This window comes from Canis lupus, chromosome 1, assembly GCF_011100685.1.
Source record: "Canis lupus familiaris isolate Mischka breed German Shepherd chromosome 1, alternate assembly UU_Cfam_GSD_1.0, whole genome shotgun sequence".
NCBI lineage: Eukaryota > Metazoa > Chordata > Mammalia > Carnivora > Canidae > Canis > Canis lupus.
Genome location: NC_049222.1, coordinates 55336896 through 55357250, shown reverse-complemented (window position 1 = coordinate 55357250; position 20355 = coordinate 55336896). Strand labels below are relative to the sequence as shown.

The 20355-nt window shown below is 53.0% G+C and overlaps 1 protein-coding gene across 4 annotated transcripts in view; it reads left to right on the top strand.

The window, feature by feature from the left end:
* The window catches only part of RNASET2 (ribonuclease T2), a 41386-nt gene that overhangs the window by 15166 nt on the left and 5865 nt on the right, over positions 1–20355 (top strand). For 2 of the 4 annotated variants that reach the window (XM_038526533.1, XM_038526532.1), the window contains exons 8-10: positions 1487–1532; positions 2969–3043; positions 4354–4813. In XM_038526533.1, coding sequence (XP_038382461.1) covers positions 1487–1532; positions 2969–3043; positions 4354–4560 — 328 coding nt within the window. In that variant the 3' untranslated portion in view covers positions 4561–4813. Of the gene's footprint in view, positions 1–1486; positions 1533–2968; positions 3044–4353; positions 4814–20355 lie in introns of those variants that run through there. The other 2 variants (XR_005353795.1, XM_038526534.1) reach the window with 1 other exon arrangement.

Sequence of the window (20355 nt, the reverse complement as noted above, 5' to 3'; positions counted from 1 at the left end):
CCCCAAATATATCTCTCTCTCTCTGCCTGACTTCCTTGGTAACCTGACTCGGGCTGCCCAGTAGGAATAGAATGCAAGTCACATATGTAACTTAAAATTTTCTAGTAGCCTCATTAAAACGCCTGGGTGGCTCAGTGGTTGAGCATCTGCCTTCGACTCGGGGCCTGATCCCAGAGTCCTGGGATTGAGTCCCATGTTGGGCTCCCTGCATGGAGCCTGCTTCTCCCTCTGTCTGTGTCTCTGCCTCTCTCTCTCTGTCTCTCATGAATAAATAAAATCTTAAAAAAAATAAATAAAAAAGAGCAAAACGGAACCAATGAAATTGATGTTATATTATTTAATCCAAAATATTATTATTGCAACTTGAAATAATTATGTAAAAATTTGCAAAGTTTTGCATTTCCAAAGCCAGAGCCTTTGAAATCTGGTATTTACCCCACGCAGACGTTGTAAGGGCAGGCAGCAGGCACATTTATTTCTAGGGCTTTGATGACCCTTGCCCACCCTCCACTGCCTGTGCCAGGAGCACTGCAGCGTAGATCCAGACACTTGGTGGTGGTGCAGTCTTTACAAACACTGTCTTGTTAACAGTTTATACCGTTGCCAGACAGAAGTCACGGTCGGACGAGGTGTGCCCTGGTCAGTCTGTTTTTCCCCGGGCACACTCATATGACAATGCCCATATCCGGAGAGGCAGCCCAGGACTCTGTCTGCTCCCAGGAGTCAGAGCCCGGATAATCCAGAGAGGCGTGATGGGGGCTGGAATGTTGTTTTGGGGCTGTTAATCTGAGAATTGTTTATATTGTGCTCCATGATTTAACAAGTAAGTTAGTCATATGGTGTTTTGACGGGATAGCTGGTCAAAACCATGTGGTTTAGGAAATGATTCAAGTCTGTGGGTGTTGAATATATTTAAAGATTTGACCAAGCATGGTTTTCTAGGATAAGCCTGCATCCAAAGTCAGTTACTAACTCTTTTGAGGCAGGCGTGCTGAATAGGTGGTAACGTGTGTGCCAACTCAGCGGCTACTAGCCATCTGGCCACTGTTGAGGGCCTGGGTGCTGGAAAGAGAACCAGATCAGTAGTAGGATGTGCATTCTGGTCAGGGATAGTCGGGGAAGCCTGAGCACCATTTATCTGTTGTCCTTGCTCACAGACTTATTGCCCAAAGTAATGGAAAACAAGTGCTTCCTTTTAAGTGTGTCTTAATTTTTTTAAGTGAAATACAACATTTTAAAAGAATAAGAAAGGGGCAGCCCCGGTGGCCCAGCGGTTAAGGCCACCTTCAGCCCAGGGCATGATCCTGGAGACCCGGGATCGAATCCCACGTTGGGCTCCCTGCACGGAGCCTACTTCTCCCTCTGCCTCTCTCTCTTTCTGTCATGAATAAATAAATAAAATCTTTAAAAAAAAAAAAAAAAAAGAACAAGGAAGGAAAATCTACCTTGCTATACAGCTAATTTTTTTTTCATTTTTAAATTTTAGCATGCTCCAAAAATTGGGAATAAAGCCGTCTATCAACTACTACCAGGTAAGTCTTGCTTTCAGCCTCTCAACCCAACGTGTATCTGCTACCCGGGGACACCCAGCCGTGGTACTGTCCCTTCAGCCTGTGGGCTACACACGGGTTTTGAAGTGACTCAAACAAGCCCCATTCCTATTTGGCTGTTATGTTTCCAAATAGCTTTTATTTAAATTTTGTTCTCTGTTTTGTGCCTATTGAGTGTGAACTGACAGCTGTATAAACTGATGATTTGGAAGCCCAGATTCATGGTCCCTTGGTGAGAAATGTGTTCCAGTCTCGTCCAGAGCAGGGGAGCCAGCAGGAGGGCAGTTTGAAAATCATAGTCAGTTTTATAGTATTTTGCTTGAGGAAGAGCATAAGGTGTGTTTTTATTTTCATGATCAAACTATAGAAATCCAGACAGACCCGATCTTACTCTCCGGTAATCCGCCCAGGGCAGCCTGTTTTTGTAAACGTAGTCTTCCTGGCTCAGGGCCAGGCCGGTTCCTTTACCGTCCCCTGTGGTCAGCATCCCCAGCCAGGTGTCCCACAGGTGAGTGACCCTCGGGGCCTGGAGTACTTCCTCTGGCCCTTTATAGAGCGAGCCTTCTGACTCCTGCCTTAGAGAACCCTATGTTTTCTAGTTCCTCTGATTTAATCTCCAGGCATTAAACAAGGAGTTAAAGTTCCTGATTTTAGCAGCCCCTTGCTTCCAGTGTCCTGGCCGCACACCGAACCATCACACAGGTCTCTTGACTGTGAAGTCAGTCGGCATTTTTGTTGCACTCTGTGTGTCCAGACTCCACTGTGCAGCTGGTTTCTGGTTAATCTGGTTTCCTTTCTGCAGTGAAACTGAGGCTAAGAGGGGACGGTGGTCCTGGGGAGACAAGCTCTCTCAGCTCCCTCATGACAGGGGGGTTTGCAGGGCCCCCTCGGTCCTTGGGGTCCATGTTCAAGGACATAGGGGGCCTGTGTTTCCATCTTTGCCCAGGATGTGCTTATTTGAGAACTGATTTCCGTTAGAGTAAAGCACCAAGGACAAATGTTTTGGGCTTCCTGTCTGTGCTGCAATCACTCTGTTAGGTTCAGATGCAGCAAGATGTGAGCTCAGACGGAAGTCCTGGCCTCTGAAAGTTGCTCTGACTTACTGGAAGGAGATGCTCTGCTTTTGCGCACAGCGCCCAGGCTCTGGGTTTGAATGGAAGAGCAGAGTGGGGGAACGGACCCTGTGTGGAGCACGTGTGGGAGCCACTGTGGTCTGAGGGTAGATCCCAAGCAGGTGACAGCCTCTCCTCGGGCTGCCTCTGAGCTTTGTCTGCGAGCCCCAAGTGCCCGGAGGACTGTGCCCCATTGTCAGCTGTGCGTGTTTGTGAGTGTATAAGCCGGAGTGTCACATATGCATGGGGCAGAGCCCTTAGCCCACCTCCTTCCAAGTGTTTCTAATGCATCTTATTTAATTTCAGGTTTCAGATATTAAAGATGCCCTTGCCGGCATATACGGAGTCATACCTAAAATCCAGTGTCTTCCGCCACAACAGGTCAGATGTGCAATGCTTTCTTTGTTTTGTTGCTCTTTCTGTCTTTATCAAGAAGACATGTTCAGCTTTTCGACATCTGTGTGCTCACTATAGAGTTCCCCAGGGCAGAGACGTGCGTCTGTGCGTGGGTGTGTATGCTTGGAAATCACAGGTGGTTAAACACTGAATCAGAGGAGACATGCACGCCGATGTTTACTCCAGCATTATTTACCGTAGCCAAATTATGGAAGCAGCCCAAGTGTCCATCGACAGATGAATGGATAAACAAAGTGTGGTATAAATACAGAATGAAATATTACTCAGCCATGAAAAAGAATAAAATCTTGCCATTTACAATGACATGGGTGCATCTAGAGAGTATGAGGCTGAGTGAAGAAAGGCAGAGAAAGACAAATACTGTGGGATCTCACTCATATGTGGAATTTAAGAAACAAAGCAAATGAGCAAAGGGAAAATAGAACAAACCAGGAAACAGACCCTTAACTCTAGAGAACAAACTGATGGTTACAGAGAGGAGGTAGATGGGAGATGGGGGATATAGGGGGTGGGGATAAAGGAAGGCACTTGTGATGAGCACCAGGTGATGATTGGAAGTGATGAATCACTGTATCATACACCTGACACTACTATGACGTTGCATGGTAATCATACTGGAATTCAAAAAAATTATATAGAGATGCATACAGATTGCCCTTTGACGCTGTGCTCGATAGGGTTTGTTTTTTTGAGACTTTTCCCCAATAGGAACACACCTGTTCTGGAAGGACAGTGGAGCAGGAGCAGGGAGGTGGGTCTATGAAACATTTCTGGGTTAGAAATCTTCTCAGGGTTTATTTATACTGTTAGGCTTAGCAATTGTAGTTGTAGGTGTTTGTCTAGTTTATGGGTTTATGGGTGGTTTATCTGTGGTTTCTTTTGTCAGCTGTGATAAAGACTTAAAATCTTTCAGTAGTAGGGTACTTTTGCCTCATCTATTCTTTGAAATCGGCCTTCTCCCGAGGCCGTGCTGCATATGCCGTGTGCACAGAGGTGCACATTTCTAAGCTTCGGGCGGTGTCCCTTCACACAGGGCCGGCAGGTGGGCCCAGGGACATTTGGGTGGTGACCGAGGTGGCGAGTCCTGCAGCCCCCTGCCAGTCACCCGGGTCCCTGGCCCCAGGCACTGCTGGAGAGAGCGACTCGTGGCCAGCACCTGGAGGCCCGGGTCTGTAGTCACCCTCTTGTCTCTTCAGGTTCTGAGACTTGTGACCATATAACAGATGATCCTCCAGGGTGCAAGTTCTCAGACGTCTCTCATTCCCAATGTTTAGGGTGAGGAGGTACAGACGATCGGGCAGATAGAGCTGTGCTTCACCAAGGAGCTGCGGCTACGCAACTGCACGGAGCCCGGGGAGCCCGGGGGGCCTGGGGGGCCGGCGCCCCGCGGGCCCAGAGCGGGGGTGTCGGGGGGCACCGGGCTGGAGGTGTGCGAGGACGGCCCCGCCTTCTACCCCCCGCCGCCGGGGGCTGTGCCCTGATGACCAGCGCCCTGGGGATGAGGAATCGCTGCTGGTCAGAAAGCAGCTGCCAAGTGGAACGTTCTGTTTACGACTGTCTTTACCGGAGGCTGTTCTGTTGTCTTCCATTTCCCTTCACGCCCGCGAGCTGACGTCGTGGTTCCTGTGAATCTGGGTTGCATGTGGGTACGTTGGAAGAAAGGCGATCTCCCACGCCTCGGTAGACGCTTTGTGGTTGGAATAAAGGACGCAGATTTGCTTTTCTTTCCCTTTATTAAGCTCTCCGGCGTCTTAGACACGGCAGGCAGCCTGGGAGCTGGGATTCAGGGCAGCTCTGGCCTGTGCCTCCGAGTGGGTGGCCTTACTGCCGTGGGGGTCACATGGGGGTCGCGTGGGGGCCCGTCCTCAAGCCGGGATCAGGCCGGCACCGGGCGGGCGCCTCCACCTCCTACCTCCGCTGGACACGTCTTGTTCCTGGAGGCCAGAAGTGAGAGAACACGTTCACCCGTATCCCCTCGGTGGCCTGGCACGGGCACGGCCCCTGAGTGCCTGGTGCTGGCAGCCGAGATGCTCTGAGGGGCAGCGGGGGACATCTGCGGGTCCTGGCCCGGCACCCACCAGCATCCCCACCCAGCCAGGTGCTACTGAAGATCTGCTCAGACTATTTTGGGCCCTTTCTGTGAGAAGGGACCCCAGCCACCATGTGGGGCCACTGAGAAGTTCGTAATGAGGGCAGTGCAGCCACTGGATGACCTGGCTCCTCCTGGGGGGTCAGAGCCGCCCCCCCACCCCTGAGCCCGGCCCTTCACCTGCTGGGCTGCAAGTTCGCCCATAGGATGAGGACAGTGGATGGCCTGTGCGATGGACTGTCCCCTCCACGAAGCTCCCCCTTAACACTATTGCTCCTGGTCTCTGTCCTCGTCAAAGGCATTTGGCGGCAGGGGTTAAAGTTAAAGTAGGACCCATCTGTGTGTCTTACCAGGTTGATGCTGTCCACGTTCTTTTTTTGATCAAACACTTGAGAATGTGCCGGGCATCTTAGTAAGCACTTCAGAACATTCACTGACCTGATCCCAAGAACAACCACATGTCCAAAATAACCCCATCTTTAACCAAAAAAAACTATGGAATTGGATGGCTATGAAAGGTCACGTTCTTTGGGATCACTGATATTTCCTTTCATGTTTTAGGGTCAGTGTCAGCGATGAGGTAGGTGTGATTGATTCCAGTAGCACAATGATTTTGTAAAAGGTGCTGAGTTTCTCCTCAGAGCAAGTCCTAATGCTCCTTCCCCGCAGGGTGAGTCTGTAAGGCTGTGCGTGTTCCCAGGGCTGCCCTGATAAAGCACCACAATCTGATTGAGGCCAGACCTCTCTCCTCTCGCAGGGAGAACCTTGTCCCTCCAGCTCCTAGCAGCCCCAGGAGGCTTCCTTTCTGCGTCTGTGTCTCCCTTCCTCTGGGTCCTCCCAGAATGCGCCTGTCTGCATGTCAGATCTCCCTCTTCTTTCCCTTAGAAGGACACCGGTCATATTGCTCATTTTAATATGATTACATCTGCAAAGACCAGTTCCCAAATAAGGCCCTATTCTCGGGTCCTGGGGATTAGAACCCACAGCACCTACCAACAGACCAAAGCGGCCTGGCCGCTGGTCCTTGTGTTCTGTACGGGAGGGCCTGGCAATGTGATGCCAGCAGCGCAAGGAGGAAACCACTGGCAAATTCTCCTCCTACAATAAACGAGGAACGTGGGAATTGCTGGAGAGGTCTCTGAAGGATCTTAACACGCTCAGAACCCACACGGTAAAGGTGTCTCACTTGACTGGGACTGAAGGGATTTTTTTTTTTTAAGATTTTATTTATTTATTCATGAGAGACGCAGAGAGAGAGAGAGAGAGAGAGAGAGAGAGAGAGAGGCAGAGACACAGGCAGAGGGAGAAGCAGGCTCCATGCAGGGAGTCCGATGTGGGACTCAATCCTGGGACTCCAGGATCACACCCTAGGATGAAGGCAGCGCTAAACCACTGGGCCGCTGGTGGTTTAAAATCCCTGAAGGGATTTTTAATTTTTTTTTAATTTTTTTTTTTTATTTATTTATGATAGTCACAGAGAGAGAGAGAGAGGCGCAGAGACATAGGCAGAGGGAGAAGCAGGCTCCATGCACCGGGAGCCTGATGTGGGATTCGATCCCGGGTCTCCAGGATTGCGCCCTGGGCCAAAGGCAGGCGCCAAACCGCTGCGCCACCCAGGGATCCCCCTGAAGGGATTTTTAAAACGAAAGTGGGCTTATCTGTTGTCACCTGAGCCTTTCTGGTGGACCCTGAAGCCAACAATGAGAAAACACTGAACAGGCTCTCTGCAGGTCCATCTAGACTGGGGGTAGTCACAGCCAGCGGGAGCTTGGGGTGAGCGCTGTGTTGGGGGCCAAGACCAGGTCACCCCCCGATAGGGCATTTTGACGTGAAGATTATTTTGAGTTATAAAGGAATCAAAACCCAGGAGATTTGGGGAAAGCTCTTTATCTCCTGCTCAAGGGCCCTGCTCCAGGAAGGGTGCTGTCCCCATAGATTGGGATATTATGCCATGAGGTAGGGGCGGCCCATAGGGAGGAGGAACCTGGCACCTGTTTGATCAAGTCCTCAGTCCCAATGGGCCCATATGGCCCAGCAGACAGTTGTCTACCAAACATTTACTCGTTTTCCCCTTCCTGTGAATTGCATTCCTTTCCTGGAAGTCCCAGACCCTGCCCCCCAGCTCCTGAGTTCAGGACGACACACACCCCTCACTTTGCTGGTGTCTGGAGTTTCTAGGTCTGTGGATTCCCTGCACGTACACTATTCAATTTGATTTTCTCTTGTGAATCTGTCTCTTGTCAATTTGATTCGAAGGACCTGTGAAGGGGATGGGGAGTCCTGCTTCCTGACAGCTGACAGACACATAAATGAACTTCTAAGAGATGGAGAAGGGCACAAACAGCCAGACCCTGGGCACAGTGGGGTAGAGGGGGTTTGCTAAGACATGTCCCAGTGGATCATTCTGGATCGATTTCTCTTGGTACACCGTGGGTCCTTTCAGTAATGTAGATTAGCATCTTTTATCTCTAGAATGTCTTCAAGGGTTATAATTTTATTTTTAAATTTTCATTTTTTTTTTGAGGAAGAGAGAGATGGAGAGGGTGTGTGAATAGGGGAGGGGCCGGGGGAGACAGAGAATCTCAAGCAGACTCCATGACCAGTGAGGAGCTGGACTCAGGGCTGGATCTCGGGAATCAGGACCGAAGGTGGAATCAAGAGTCAGACACCCCACTGACAGAGCCGCCCCATCAAGGGTTATAATTTTAAAGGTTAGTTTTATTTTGTTACATTGTTTTAATTTTCTTTTTCAAGGCAATTTATATACTGTAAGGTCTTAAGCTTCCTAGTAACTTATAGCCCACTTGCTGTGGTTTGGAGAGGTGTTGGGATCTGGAGCCGAAGGCCAAGTAAGAATTCATGAAACATCTTGGGTGCAAAAAGGTGGTTTTATGAAAGCCCGGGGCCAGGACCCCGAGGGCAGAAGGAGCTGCTGCCCCAGGGTTGTGAGGTGCAAGTGATTGTAGACTTTGGGGTTGGGGGAAGTAAAGACCAACGTTGATTTCCAAGAGGACTTTGATGTGCTGAAGCAGACCCTCAGGCTATTGTCAGGCTGAGGTGGTTCTCCCTCTAGCAAGGCAGGAATGGGAAGACAGTTGGGAGCTTCCAGAGCTTCCAAAGCTTCCCGGAGGAACTGTATGCTCCCCACCTCAAGTATCTGCCATTGCGCTGTCGGTGTTGAGCACATTTAATTGTATCTCCATTACCTTCCGCCTCTGATCCCCACATCACACTGACACTACTTGAGACAGGCAGGTGGGCCTTCTGCTGAGGGCCAACAGCGATCTTAGCCTGACCCCCAGGACCCTGCGAGTCGGCTTTAACATATGACAGTCCCTCTGGAAACTTCCTTTTTCTCTATACCCCTGCCCCTTCAGACACATGTTGGTGATGATCCCCCAAGCATATTACCCACTGAAAGGCATCTGAAAGGTCTCCTGACTAAGGCTTTAGTGGACTGTACTAAATGACCCCTCGAGGTCCTGGAAACCTTCCAGATTCCTTAGAGGCTCTCCCAACCTCCCTACCTACCAGAAAGTATGTATCAGCCACTCCTCCCCCACCAGCAAGTGCTTTCTGCCCAGGGTCAGGCCCCAGGCTTTCATAAAACCACCCTCTATGCACTGAAGATGTCTCAAGAATTCTTCCCAAACCCCAACGTTTCCCATCAGTAACCACTAGAGTGAGAACACAGACCTTCCCAGGTACCAAAATCAATTATTCACAAAACAACACACCCAATGAGGAAACATGAAGTCAGTACACAGTAACTGCCACATAATATAAATGACGGAGTGGAGACCAAACATAGCAGACACGCGAATGCACATCCCTTACCCACTGAAAAAAACTTTTTCAAATGGTCCAAAAGCAAAACCAAACTCCCTGGTATAAAAGAGACACACCCGAAATGCAGTGCTCTAAAAGGCAGCCAGCAGAGAGGGACAGAGACTGACCGGGCAGATAGAGACGGAAGGACAGCAGGTGTTGCCGACGCAGAGAAGTTTGTCTCCCCAGAGCATTCCAGGGGCTGCAGAAGGGTACTTGGTAATGTATAAAAATAAACACGATGCTAAGAACTGGTTTCCTGAGACAAAGATGCTAAATGATTGCTTTCCTCGGACAGATCTTAAAGTGGCCGTGTCAGGAGTTTGATCAAAAGCAGCACCATCATGTTGTCTTCTCCGCATGGGAGAGGACAGGGCCCTGCTCTGGGGTCCAGGCTCCACATCCTAGGAGAGATGTGCACAGCGAACCCCTCTCCCCACCTCTGCACCCCCTACCCCCCACCCCCATTTCCTGTTCACCTGTGGCTTCTCTTCTACATGGACCATTTGCATCCCCTGTCTGGAGAAGCAAGAGGGGGAGACAGAAACAGGGATTTGATCTGTGTCTAGACTGGCTGACGTCCCTCCTCACCTTGGCTGCCTCCAGCAGGTCCTCACTCAATAAAGAAACTTTATAGCCCAGAGTCATTTAAAAGAATGCTATTGTTTCTTTGAGCCGTTCTGCAAATACATGGCTCAAGGCTAGGGTTTCAACTTCATTACGTCCAGGCTAGTCAGTGAATTTAAACAAACTTCACTTTTGAATTGCATTTTATAGCCCAGGGGGCTGGAGAAAGCAGAGGTCTGGTGAGGCTTCTCAGACACCCGTCCATCTAAAGCCTGCCTTTCCTTTGTTCCCATAAGCCATTATCTTTTAAAATAGGGCGTATTTATGATTACGCTAGCCTGCTAGCCTGCGCATCTCCTGCAGGTGGACAGACCTGGGATGGCTCATCTGGAGGGGTGAGCTGCCAGCCAAGCTGGGGAGGTGAAAGCTGGGGGGGCGGGCAGGCTGGCTTCAGATCTGTGGCTAATCAGGGCAAACTGCAGGGGAGGCTCGACTCACAGCGGGACACCACTCAGGCCGCCCTGGGTACTGTTTACCCGGACTTGTTTTGACCTGGAGCACGGAGGAAACAGTAGAGATTGTGCCCCAAAGGCCCAGTCCGCCCTGGAGACACTTGGAAGCCTGGTTGTGTGCATCACTCACTGGGTCCGGTTCTGCTCACAGCCCTTTCTCACTGCAGACACTCAGGGACAGGGCCCAAGGGTGCCCAGGAGTCAGTGCCCAGTGGCTGGGCAGGGGCAGCTGGGAGTGGGGCAGGGGGAAGTAGGGGTGGAGGATGGGGTGGGGGCGGAGGTCTCCCACAGAGCCAAGGGTGGGTCTCTGGGGAGTCAGCGCCCAGCAGATGGGCAGGAGCAACTGGGGTCGGGGCATGGGTCTCCTACGGTTCCAAGGGAGCCCCCCCTCCACCACCACCCCCAGAGCTGAGGGCCCAGTGTGGGCAGACCCCTTTGCCTGGAGTGCCAGGGAATGAGGGACCTTGGATTAACCCAGAGGAGCAGGGCCAGTGGTGAAGCCCAGGGACGAAGCCCTGGCTGCTCCTCCCCGCCCCCCAGTGCCCCGACCTGCCCACCTGACCTGTGGGTGGTAGGAAAGCACTGCCTCCCATGGAAGCCTGGTATGTCCCATTCCCACCCCCACCCCCCACCCCCGCCCTGTGAATGCGTCCCCTCTCCTTGACCTCCAGTGTTAACTTGGAGCTTTGTTTTCCTATGTTCTAGTCCCCTCCGTCCAAAAGTATTTCTGAGGGACACCTGGGGGGTTCAGTGGTGGAGCATCTTCCTTCAGCTCAGGTTATGATCCCGGGGTCGTGGGATCGAGTCCCGCATCCGGCTTCCCACAGGGAGCCTGCTTCTCCCTCTGCCTGTATCTCTGCCTCTCTGTGTCTCTCATGAATAAATAAATAGAATCTTTAAGAAAAAGTTTTTCTGAATTATATTCATTTTCTCCTTTTCATGAGTCTTAGTTCAGAGCCTCGTCACTCCTTACGTAGGCCACTGCTGACTCCATGCCAGTCTTTCCACAAAAGGCTCCTCAGCACTGTGTTCCTGTCACTCTGAATCACAGCCAAGGCCCTGGGCCATGGGGTCAGGTCTGCAGTCCTTAGCATGGGGACCAGGGACCTCACAGTCACCTCCTCTACAACCTGTCAGCCACACCGGTGCTCCCCAGGGCTCAGGAGGGACCAGGGACGCCTCAGTCCCTTCCACTGCAGCCCATCAGCCCCATCAGCACTCCCCAGGGCTCTGGAGGGGTCTGACCAGCAGGCCCCCATGGCCTGCACTATCCCTGCTTTGTGCCCCCCTCCTGGACCCCGCTCAGCCCCTGAGCCTGGGGGTCTGGAGTCTTGCCTTTGTGAGAGCTCTTGCTGAATGTAGACACGGGCCACACCTCAAGTGCCATGAGACCAGGGGCTTCTTTATTCAGTCAACAAACATTTTAGCACTTCTGTGAACCAGGCACTGGGACGCTGCAGTGAGCAGATAGACAAAACCCTTCCTCCTGGAGCCTGTGCCCTGGTAGAGGGGGCCACGAACAATGAGTAAAACGAGGACTTCGGTGGTTCATTCAATGGTGAGGAGTTTGGGGGTAGAGGAAAGGCTAGGGTTTAAGGACCGTGGTTGGGCCGGGAAAACAGCTGTCAGCCTCGCACCCTGCCCAGAGGAGGAGGTGCAGGGATTGTCTAATTATGTTTTCTCTTTCTGCCGTGTTTTTGTACATTTTGGATCAGGGATACAAAGAATTTAATTCAGGTCACAAGGCAATGTGCAAATATCTTTTCCAAAATTCACCTTGATGGTTGAATATGGAATATTCCATACTCCTCGCTGCAGAGGGCTGGGAAAACCCTCGTGTACCGCGAGGAAAGCTGCTCTTCCTGAGACCTGGCTTGTGGACTGGGAGGCCAGGAACCCCCCCACCCCCACCACATTTCCCAGCAGCATCTCTACTTCTGTAGGGTCAGTCCCTGCATTGTTTTATGGGGTGAGCTGCATTTACATGGACGGGCGGTATAGGGATTCCTTGTGCTGAGCAACAGGGAGAAAGGCTGCGATGGGAACTCTGTGTTTCTGAGAGCTGCAAGCAGCCCTCCACCGACTGTAGACAGGATGGAGTTTCAGGTTCGGGTGACGCTAGATTGCCGGAGGGTTGGAAATGCACAGGGTCAGAGCCCCTAGGTTCCAGCGACTTCACGTGGACTTGCCTGGACCCTTCCAGACCTGCGCGGCTTCGGTGCCTTCAGAAAGCAAGAATCGTGCAGTAACGCCCGTTCATTCCTGGATGTGGAGAAGTCTGCAGAGCTGCACAGCCCCTCTTGACCTGCAAAGCCGTTGGCCCCGGCTTGTCTGGTGTGGGTGGTCCAGTCCCCACCATCCCCGCTCTCCCGGGTACTGGGGCCTACTGGGCTCCACCGCGAGCTGTGAGCGCCTCCTGCCTTGAACAAGCAGGTGCTCTGTAACATCTCACCAGAATTACGGAAAGATGGTCAACGGTGGCCCGAAGAGGACCTTGAAGGTCACCTGCAGGCCTTGTCTGTGTTAGAGCATGACAGGAACAAGCAGGACAACTGGGACTGGAGTGGTCCCACCTGGGATGCTGGGAGCCTCCCGCAGGTGGGCTATCCCTGCACATCGATGATGGATATGATTTAATGTTGCTGCAGCTGAAGGTCTCATCGGTGATATGGGTGCGGTGGGGTTCCCCCTGCTGGAGTGACACCCCGAGGTATGGGCCGGCACCAAGGAAGGACGGGCCACTAGCTCTGGGAGAGTCTTGCCGTTTGAGTGTATGAGTTAGTGATCCTTGAGCTCATGTGTAGATATTTCTTTCACATTGTAATATAAATCACCAACATAGATATAAACACATTCATTCCTATCCCTTAGGGCCCTGACAGTTACAAATAACTAGAAATGAAAGCTGTCTTCAAAAATAAGGGAATTAGTTGGCCTCAGTACTTGGAAACCCTGCCTTCAGGTGTCGTTTGATCAGGGCTACGGCTCAGTTACTGCGCAGTCGGTTGGGCTCCGTCCTCCACACGGCGGTTTTCCCTCCGCCCCGTCTCCACTGGGGACAGCGTGGCAGCCACCGTGCCAAGCCTCCGTCTGGGGGGACGTTCCAAGTCGTTTCCTTTGAAACCAAAGCAACTCTCCCCTAAACCGAGTCTCCTGAAACTCTGTATTCGCTTTCATTTTTTAATAAAAGATTTTATTTATTTATTCATAGAGACAGAGAGAGAGGCAGAGGCACAGGCAGAGGGAGAAGCAGGCTCCATGCAGGGAGCCTGATGTGGGACTCGATCCAGGGACTCCAGGATCACACCCTGGGCTGAAGGCGGTGCTAAACCGCTGAGCCACCCAGGCTGCCCTTGCTTTGATACTTTTTTCCTCCATGGGACATAGAAGGACAAGCGGTCCCCTTCTGTAGGTGCTACTTGGAGCTGCAGGATGGTAGGAAAGGCTGTGTTTTATGCTTTGTGCCTAATTATGACAGATGATACGTACCTCAGGTCATACTGGGTTTTTTTTATGTGTGTGTTCTTATTTTCTAAAGGTTTTTAAAAATTTGTTTGTGAGAGAGAGTGAGTGAGTGAGTGAGAGTGAGCACCAGCAGGGGGAGAAGCAGGCAGAGGCAGCAGTAGGAGAGGGAGAAGCAGACTCCCAGCTGAGCAGGGAGCCCGACACGGGGCTCGATCCCATGATCGGGATCATGACCTGAGCTGAAGGCAGATGCTCAACTGAGTCACCCAGGCGCCTCTCCATGTATGTTCCTGTTTCATTGTGCAGACAGCCCCGCGGGGCCTAACCCTGGCCACCAGTGGCTAAGCTAGCGGACTGGCCTGGGGGCACGGAGCGGGGGCGGACGTTCACAAGAGCCTCCTCCCTCGGACAGGCACCTGCTGTGAGAGGCGTCCTGGCCTCTGGCAAACAGCGCTGTGTCTTGCCGCGTGGCCTCGCCGCACCCATCTGTGCTCCCAGTGAGCGGTGGGCGCCACCTGGCACTTGCCCCGCTGAGGACGTCACAACGGTCTAGCCAGTGTAGACCACTGCGGACGCCTAGCGTCCTCCAACCTTCTTCACCTGGAGGTGAGGCTTGTGGTGGAGCTCTGTGTGCCACTCTGTCACCTCCCCTGGGGGCCCTCCGAGAATGACAGGGCTGAGGCCGTCAAGCCCCGGGGTCAGGGGGTGGGTGACTCTGACAGTGGAGGCAGGCCGGCACAGGCAGGGCCATCCTGGGCGAGCCGAACTCGGCCTGCTGCCACTCGGGGGGACACACTGGGCCCACGGGCCATGTCCCCAAACTGCAGAGGGTCCTCAGACCCCAGGCACCTCCTCAAACAGTGTGACAGGTGTGGTCTGAGGGACACGGTGGCTCTTTGCCTGAGGAGCCAACCCAGGGGGCCCAAGATCCAGCAGGGTGTTGGGTGCAGGACGCCACGCAATCCCCACGTGGGCCACCGAGACGCAGCGAGCCAGGCAGTCCATTCCTGCCCATGCTCGGGCTCCCTCTGGGGACCTGCTGTACCCAGGGGACACATTTAATTACTGAGCACGTGCTCTTACATGAGGGCGACCTGGCTCCGTGCCAGGCCTCTTCCTCCCTCGTTCTTGCCGAGAGCAGGAGGGCCGGCGGTGACTCAGGCCACGTCCTGGGAGCCCAGCCCCTCCCAAGCACCGGTGTGGCCGTGTGGTCACCAAGTCCCCTGGGGGTGGGGTTGACACTGGTGCTAGGGAAGGGCCCACTGATGTGTGTGCTGGGGCCCCAAGACCATCTGAGGCCTCCTAGAAGCTAAATTGTCACGTCCGGCTTTCATGCATCTGGGGTCTGCCAAGTACGGTGCGTTTGGTGAGGGGAACCTGACCCCAGCAAGCTGCCTAGAGCTGGAGGATGGCGTGTGGAGTTCAAGGCCATCCTCAGGTCTCCACTGTTCATGCCACCATTCAGAGCTGATTACCCACCGACGATGGCCGTGTCTGTGTGGAGACGACAGGGTCTAGGGTGACCACAAGGAGGCAGGTGGCAGTTAGCTCTCACTCAGGTGGGTCAGGCTTGTTGAATGTTGACATTAGGACTCCTTGGGGCACCTGGATGGCTCAATTGGTCAAGCATCTGCCTTTGGCTCAGGTCATGATCTCAAGGTCCTGGGATCAAGCCCCACATCTGGTTCCCTGCTCAGCGGGGAGCCTGCTTCTCCCTCTGTCCCCTACTTCTCTCCCTGCTTGTGCTCTCTCTTTTATGTCAAGTAAATAAATAAAAAATGTAAAACAAACAAACAAAAATTTGGACTTCTTAACCCCTCTGCGCTAAGCTGGACTGTGGGGCTGCTGTTACTTCTGTGTTAGTTTGTTCACAAAAGGACAGGTCGTCAACATACTAGTGGCAAACAGGTTCGTGTTGTGAAGCTCCCCTCTGCCTTGGTGATCATGTCTGTGCATTCCCTGCCCGATGGGGTCTGTATTCCTTTATCAGTGATTTTCTGTAGTCAATAATCTCTCTAGGAGGGCCAACTCTCAAGAATGTGGTACCTCTTCCATTTATTTTAATTTCCAGACTTGTCACTGAATTTTCTAAAATAATTTTTTTAAAAAAGGATTTTATTTATTTGAAAGAGAGAGAGCAGGAGGAGGGGGGCAGAGGGAGAGAGAATTCCAAGCAGGATCCACGTGGAGACCGACATGGGGCTCAATCCCACCGCCCTGAGATCATGATCTGAGCTGAAATCAAAAGTTCCACAGTCAACAGACTGAGCCACTGAGGTGCCCCCAGACCGGCCACTGACTTTTCAGCTGAGCTCAGACGGCTCTGCTTCTGTGTTACCTGTAGGGCTGTAAGGCAACCACGGACATACGTCTAAATGCAGAGAACAGTGATACATATTTGGAGTATGTTGCTGCACTTATGTTGGACCACAGCTGTGACATCCAGGCCGTTTGCCACTTTTGCATTAAAATAATTAGACTATAATGTGAAAATATGGCCCCAAAGGATCGAAAAGTTGTTATGCTTTCTTTCTGGTTCTTCCATTCAACATCTGGATCCACTGTGATGGTTAATTGTATGTGTCAAGCTGGCTGGGCCACCGTGTCCAGATATATGGATCAAACATTATTCTGGATGTTTCTGTGAGGTCATGTCTGGAGGAGAGTAACTTTTAAATGGGTAGACTCTGAGTAATACAGATTGCTCTCCCTGATGTGGGTGGGCCTCATCTAATCAGTTGAAGGCCTGAATAGAACAAAAGACTGACATCCCCTGAGCAAGAAGGAATTCTCCGGCAGATTTCAGACTTGACAGACTGCATAATCATGGAAGCAAGCCCTTACACTCCCTCCCTCAATCTCTCCCACACACATCCTACTGGTTCTGTTCCTCTGGAGACTCTGATGGGTAGACTTTGAGTGAAGTTAGCGTTGGCACATGCAAGGCACCCAACCAGTTGAGCTCCTGGGGTCTCCCTGAGCTGGATGATTTGTGCTGTTCTGCTTTTTGGGGGGTGGGGTGGTGAATGAAGGGTCAGGTGCTAGGATTCCATGCAGGGCTCCCTACAAGGTCTCCACTGCCAAGAAAGGATGCGGATGCGCAGGTACAGACCATGCTGGGTGATTGCAGGTGTTGCTTGGGCTGGGCTGAGGGCTGGTGAACATCGTCGCTGGGTGGGTCTGTGAGGGTGTCTGCAGGAGGGATGAGATTTGACACCTAGTAGAGACCCACCCTCACCACCATGCGGGACACCATCCCACCCTCTGGGGACCCCATCAGGGCAAGAAGGCAAATGGAGGGCAATCCGTCTGTGTTCCTGAGCTGAAACATCTTTCTTTTCCTGCCCCCGGACATGAGAGGAAGGTTCTCAGGCTCAGGCTCGGACTGAATGACACCACGGCTTTCCTTGTGCTTCAGCTGCAGATGGCAGAGGCCTTGTGAGCCAAATCTTGGAACAGGTCCCCTCATATACGTCTCTGTATCTATCCCGTAAGCCTCCCGCTTTAACACACATTTACTACCAATATCTACGGAATTGGTGGAAATAGTCAAGCGTGGAGCTGAGAGGGGCCTGGATGGTGCAGTCAGTTGAGTGTCCAAGTCTTGATCTCACCTCAGGTCATGATCTCAGGGTTGTGAGATCGAGCCCCGCATCAGGCTCTGCGCTCAGCATTGAGTCTGCTTGAGATTCTTTCTCTCTGCTTCTGCCCCTCCCTGTGCTCACAGGAGCTCGAGCTCTCTCTCTAAAATAAATAAAATCTTCAAAAAAAAATGTGGAACCGAAAATGTGGTGACCAGTGAACTACTCCCACCCCGTCCCATCCTTTAGCCACTCAGAGACACTCGGCCACAGGGTTCTATATGTTTTCTTTCTAAAGAGCTTCAGGTTTACAGGAAACTTGCAAGAATGGTGCAAACACTGCTCCTCTGAGACCTTTGTTTTTTTTTTTAATTAATTTATCTATTTATGATAGTCACACAGAGAGAGAGAGAGAGGCAGAGACACAGGCAGAGGGAGAAGCAGGCTCCATGCACCAGGAGCCTCAGGGATCCCTCCTCTGAGGCCTTTGAGGGTAAGTTGCTGCTACAATGCCCATCACCCCCAAACATTCAGCATGTGTTTTCTACAACAAAGGGCATCCTCTTACACGCTCAACTGCCATCTGGATGAAGAAGCTGGCCTGACACTGCACTGCCACCCAGTCCGTAGACCTCACTCCATGTCCACTTGCTGTTCCAACACCACTGTTAGGGAGAAGCATCTACCCAGGACCCCTCTGTGCATTTAGTGGCCATGCCCTTTCATGGCCCTCAACCTGGAATGTTCCTCGGAGCTCGTGTGACCCTGTGTCCTTGGCACACGGGCGGACTACTTTGTGGGCTTCGTCCAAGGTTTCCTCAGGGCGTGTTCTCTATTGAGTCTGCTGGAGAAGTGGGCCTGGGAATCCTCCTGCATCCCTCCAGGGCGCCTGATTTCCACATGTTGCCGCGAGCTGCTCTCTGACAGCCTCTCCACTGTTTGCGTTGCCTTCTACTTCATCATTCGGGACTGTAGTATGCATGCACGGACTCTGCAGTTAATAAATATCCTGTTCCTCATGGCACTTTTGATCTGTTAATTTAGTAACTGAAGTCAGTGTGGACTTGGGCTTCCTGTTTTATTCCATGAGTTATAACCCATCACTTGCATAATTTGGTGCTCCAGTAGCCCTCAGTTCAGCCAGTGGGAGCCCTTGGGGCTGGAGTCTGTGTCTGCTCCCATGGCCCTGTCATTGCCTGAACATTTCCTTACTTTCTGGCACAGAAAAATGCCTTTCTACACCAGGCATCTCCGTTTATTTCTATACCGGCCCATATGGACTGCACTGCTGGCTGCACACAGGTGCTGCTGGGTCCAGGCGAACGCTGCGGGGATCATTGATTGCTCTGCTCCCTTCCCGCATGTGTGACTTTCTCTGACGTCAGCACAGGCTGTGCACCAGTCCCCTGGCTGTGCCCCATGCACGCGCTCTGACGCCCATGCCAGGCCCCTGTCCTCCCGCATCCCTACGGGGCCTCATCCCACCAGACACTCCCAGAGGGGCCAAGGGAGGAAGTGAGCTTTACCCTCTGTCGCGCTCTTTATGGGGTTTACGTTTTTACCATCCATCGAGTCTATGCAGTGCACACTTGCGAACTGAAATTCTTACAGGAACTGTACGATGGAAGCCACGAGACCAAAGAGCATGATGGATGTTTAGTAATAAAGTCCGGCAGGTGGGCCTCTGAGGCGGAGTCAGGAGCATTTCTAGATCCCTTTATGTGGGATTTTTGTGATGCTGTGCTAACACTCTTTTAAAAATAATTTGTTTGGCCACATGTGCCTCCTGAGCTGCCGGCAGCAGGGAGAAGCAGGGCCCTTGCACAGGATGTGTGCGCCTCCGGTGGGAGAGCACATGTCTGTGCGAAGCCCGTGGGGCCGCCGAGCAGAGCAGACGGAGAGCCTGTCGCCCGGAGGAAGCTGGGGACGAATGGTTCGGAGAAGGTTGCAGAAGCAGCTGACGCTCCTTCCTGAAGAGCTCCAGGGAGAGCATATCCCCGCTCGCACAGCGCTGCTCGGGGCTGCGGTGCAGCAGGGCCTTGCATGCTGCCCAGTGCAGCTCTGCGCTTGGCCCGGGAACAAAGGCACACTCAGCGTCCCTGCTGCCCGGAGCACTGCCCTGGGGCCCACTCGTCGCCGAGCTCACTAGCAGACGCAGTGCCGCACGCAGCCTTTATTCTAAAGACAGCCCCTTTCAAGCCCTCTCCTGTTCATCGCAGAAAGCCCCGCAAGCAGACCAGGGAAGCAGAATCTCTGCAGCTTACGTGCGCCACTTTCTGTTGGTTCCACGCTCACCCCCCCACACCGAGATGACTCTGAGCGGGGACAGTCATCCCCGTGAGTCCTGAGGCTCAGCCCCAGGCCGTGGACACGGCCAGCCCAGGGCCCTGGAGGGCAGGCCCGTCTGCTGCCCCAGGGGGCCCAGGGCAGACTCCGAGAGCTGACGCCAGTGACAGCCGCTTCACCCCCCAGGGTCCCAGGACGCGCTTTGTTCTGCTTCAGTGAGTCTGCTTTGGGCTCTGTCTTGATGCCTGTCGATCGAGAGGCCAAAATGAAGCAGAGCACATCCCAAACACGCATGACCGCGTCTGACCTCTGGTGTCTGAGCTACTCAGTACAGGTGTTACTCACTGGGAAATGGGAGCGGTGACTGGAGGAGGCAGGTGACCTGAAGGGGAGCAGGTGACCTGGAGGGGAGCAGGTGACCTGAAGGGGGCAGGTGACCGTGGAGGAGGCAGGTGACCTGGAGGGGAGCAGGTGACTGTGGAGGGGGCAGGTGACCGTGGAGGGGGAAGGTGACCTTGGAGGGGGCAGGTGACCGTGAAGGGGGCAGGTGACCGTGGAGGGGGCAGGTGATCTGAAGGGGGCAGGTGACCGTGGAGGAGGCAAGTGACCTGGAGGGGGCAGGTAACCGTGGAGGGGGCAGGTGACCATGGAGGGGGGAGGTGACCGTGGAGGGGGCAGGTGACCGTGGAGGGGGGAGGTGACCATGGAGGGGGCAGGTGACCTGGAGAGGGTAGGTGACCATGGAGGAGGCAGGTGACCTGGAGGGAAGCAGGTGACTGTGGAGGGGGAGGTGACCCTGGAGGGGGCAGGTGACTGTGGAGGAGGCAGGTGACCTGAAGGGGGCAGGTGACCATGGAGGAGGCAAGTGACCTGGAGGGGGGGGTGACTGTGGAGGGGGGCGGTGACCTGGAGGGGGCAGGTGACCTGGAGGAGGCGGGTGACCTGGAG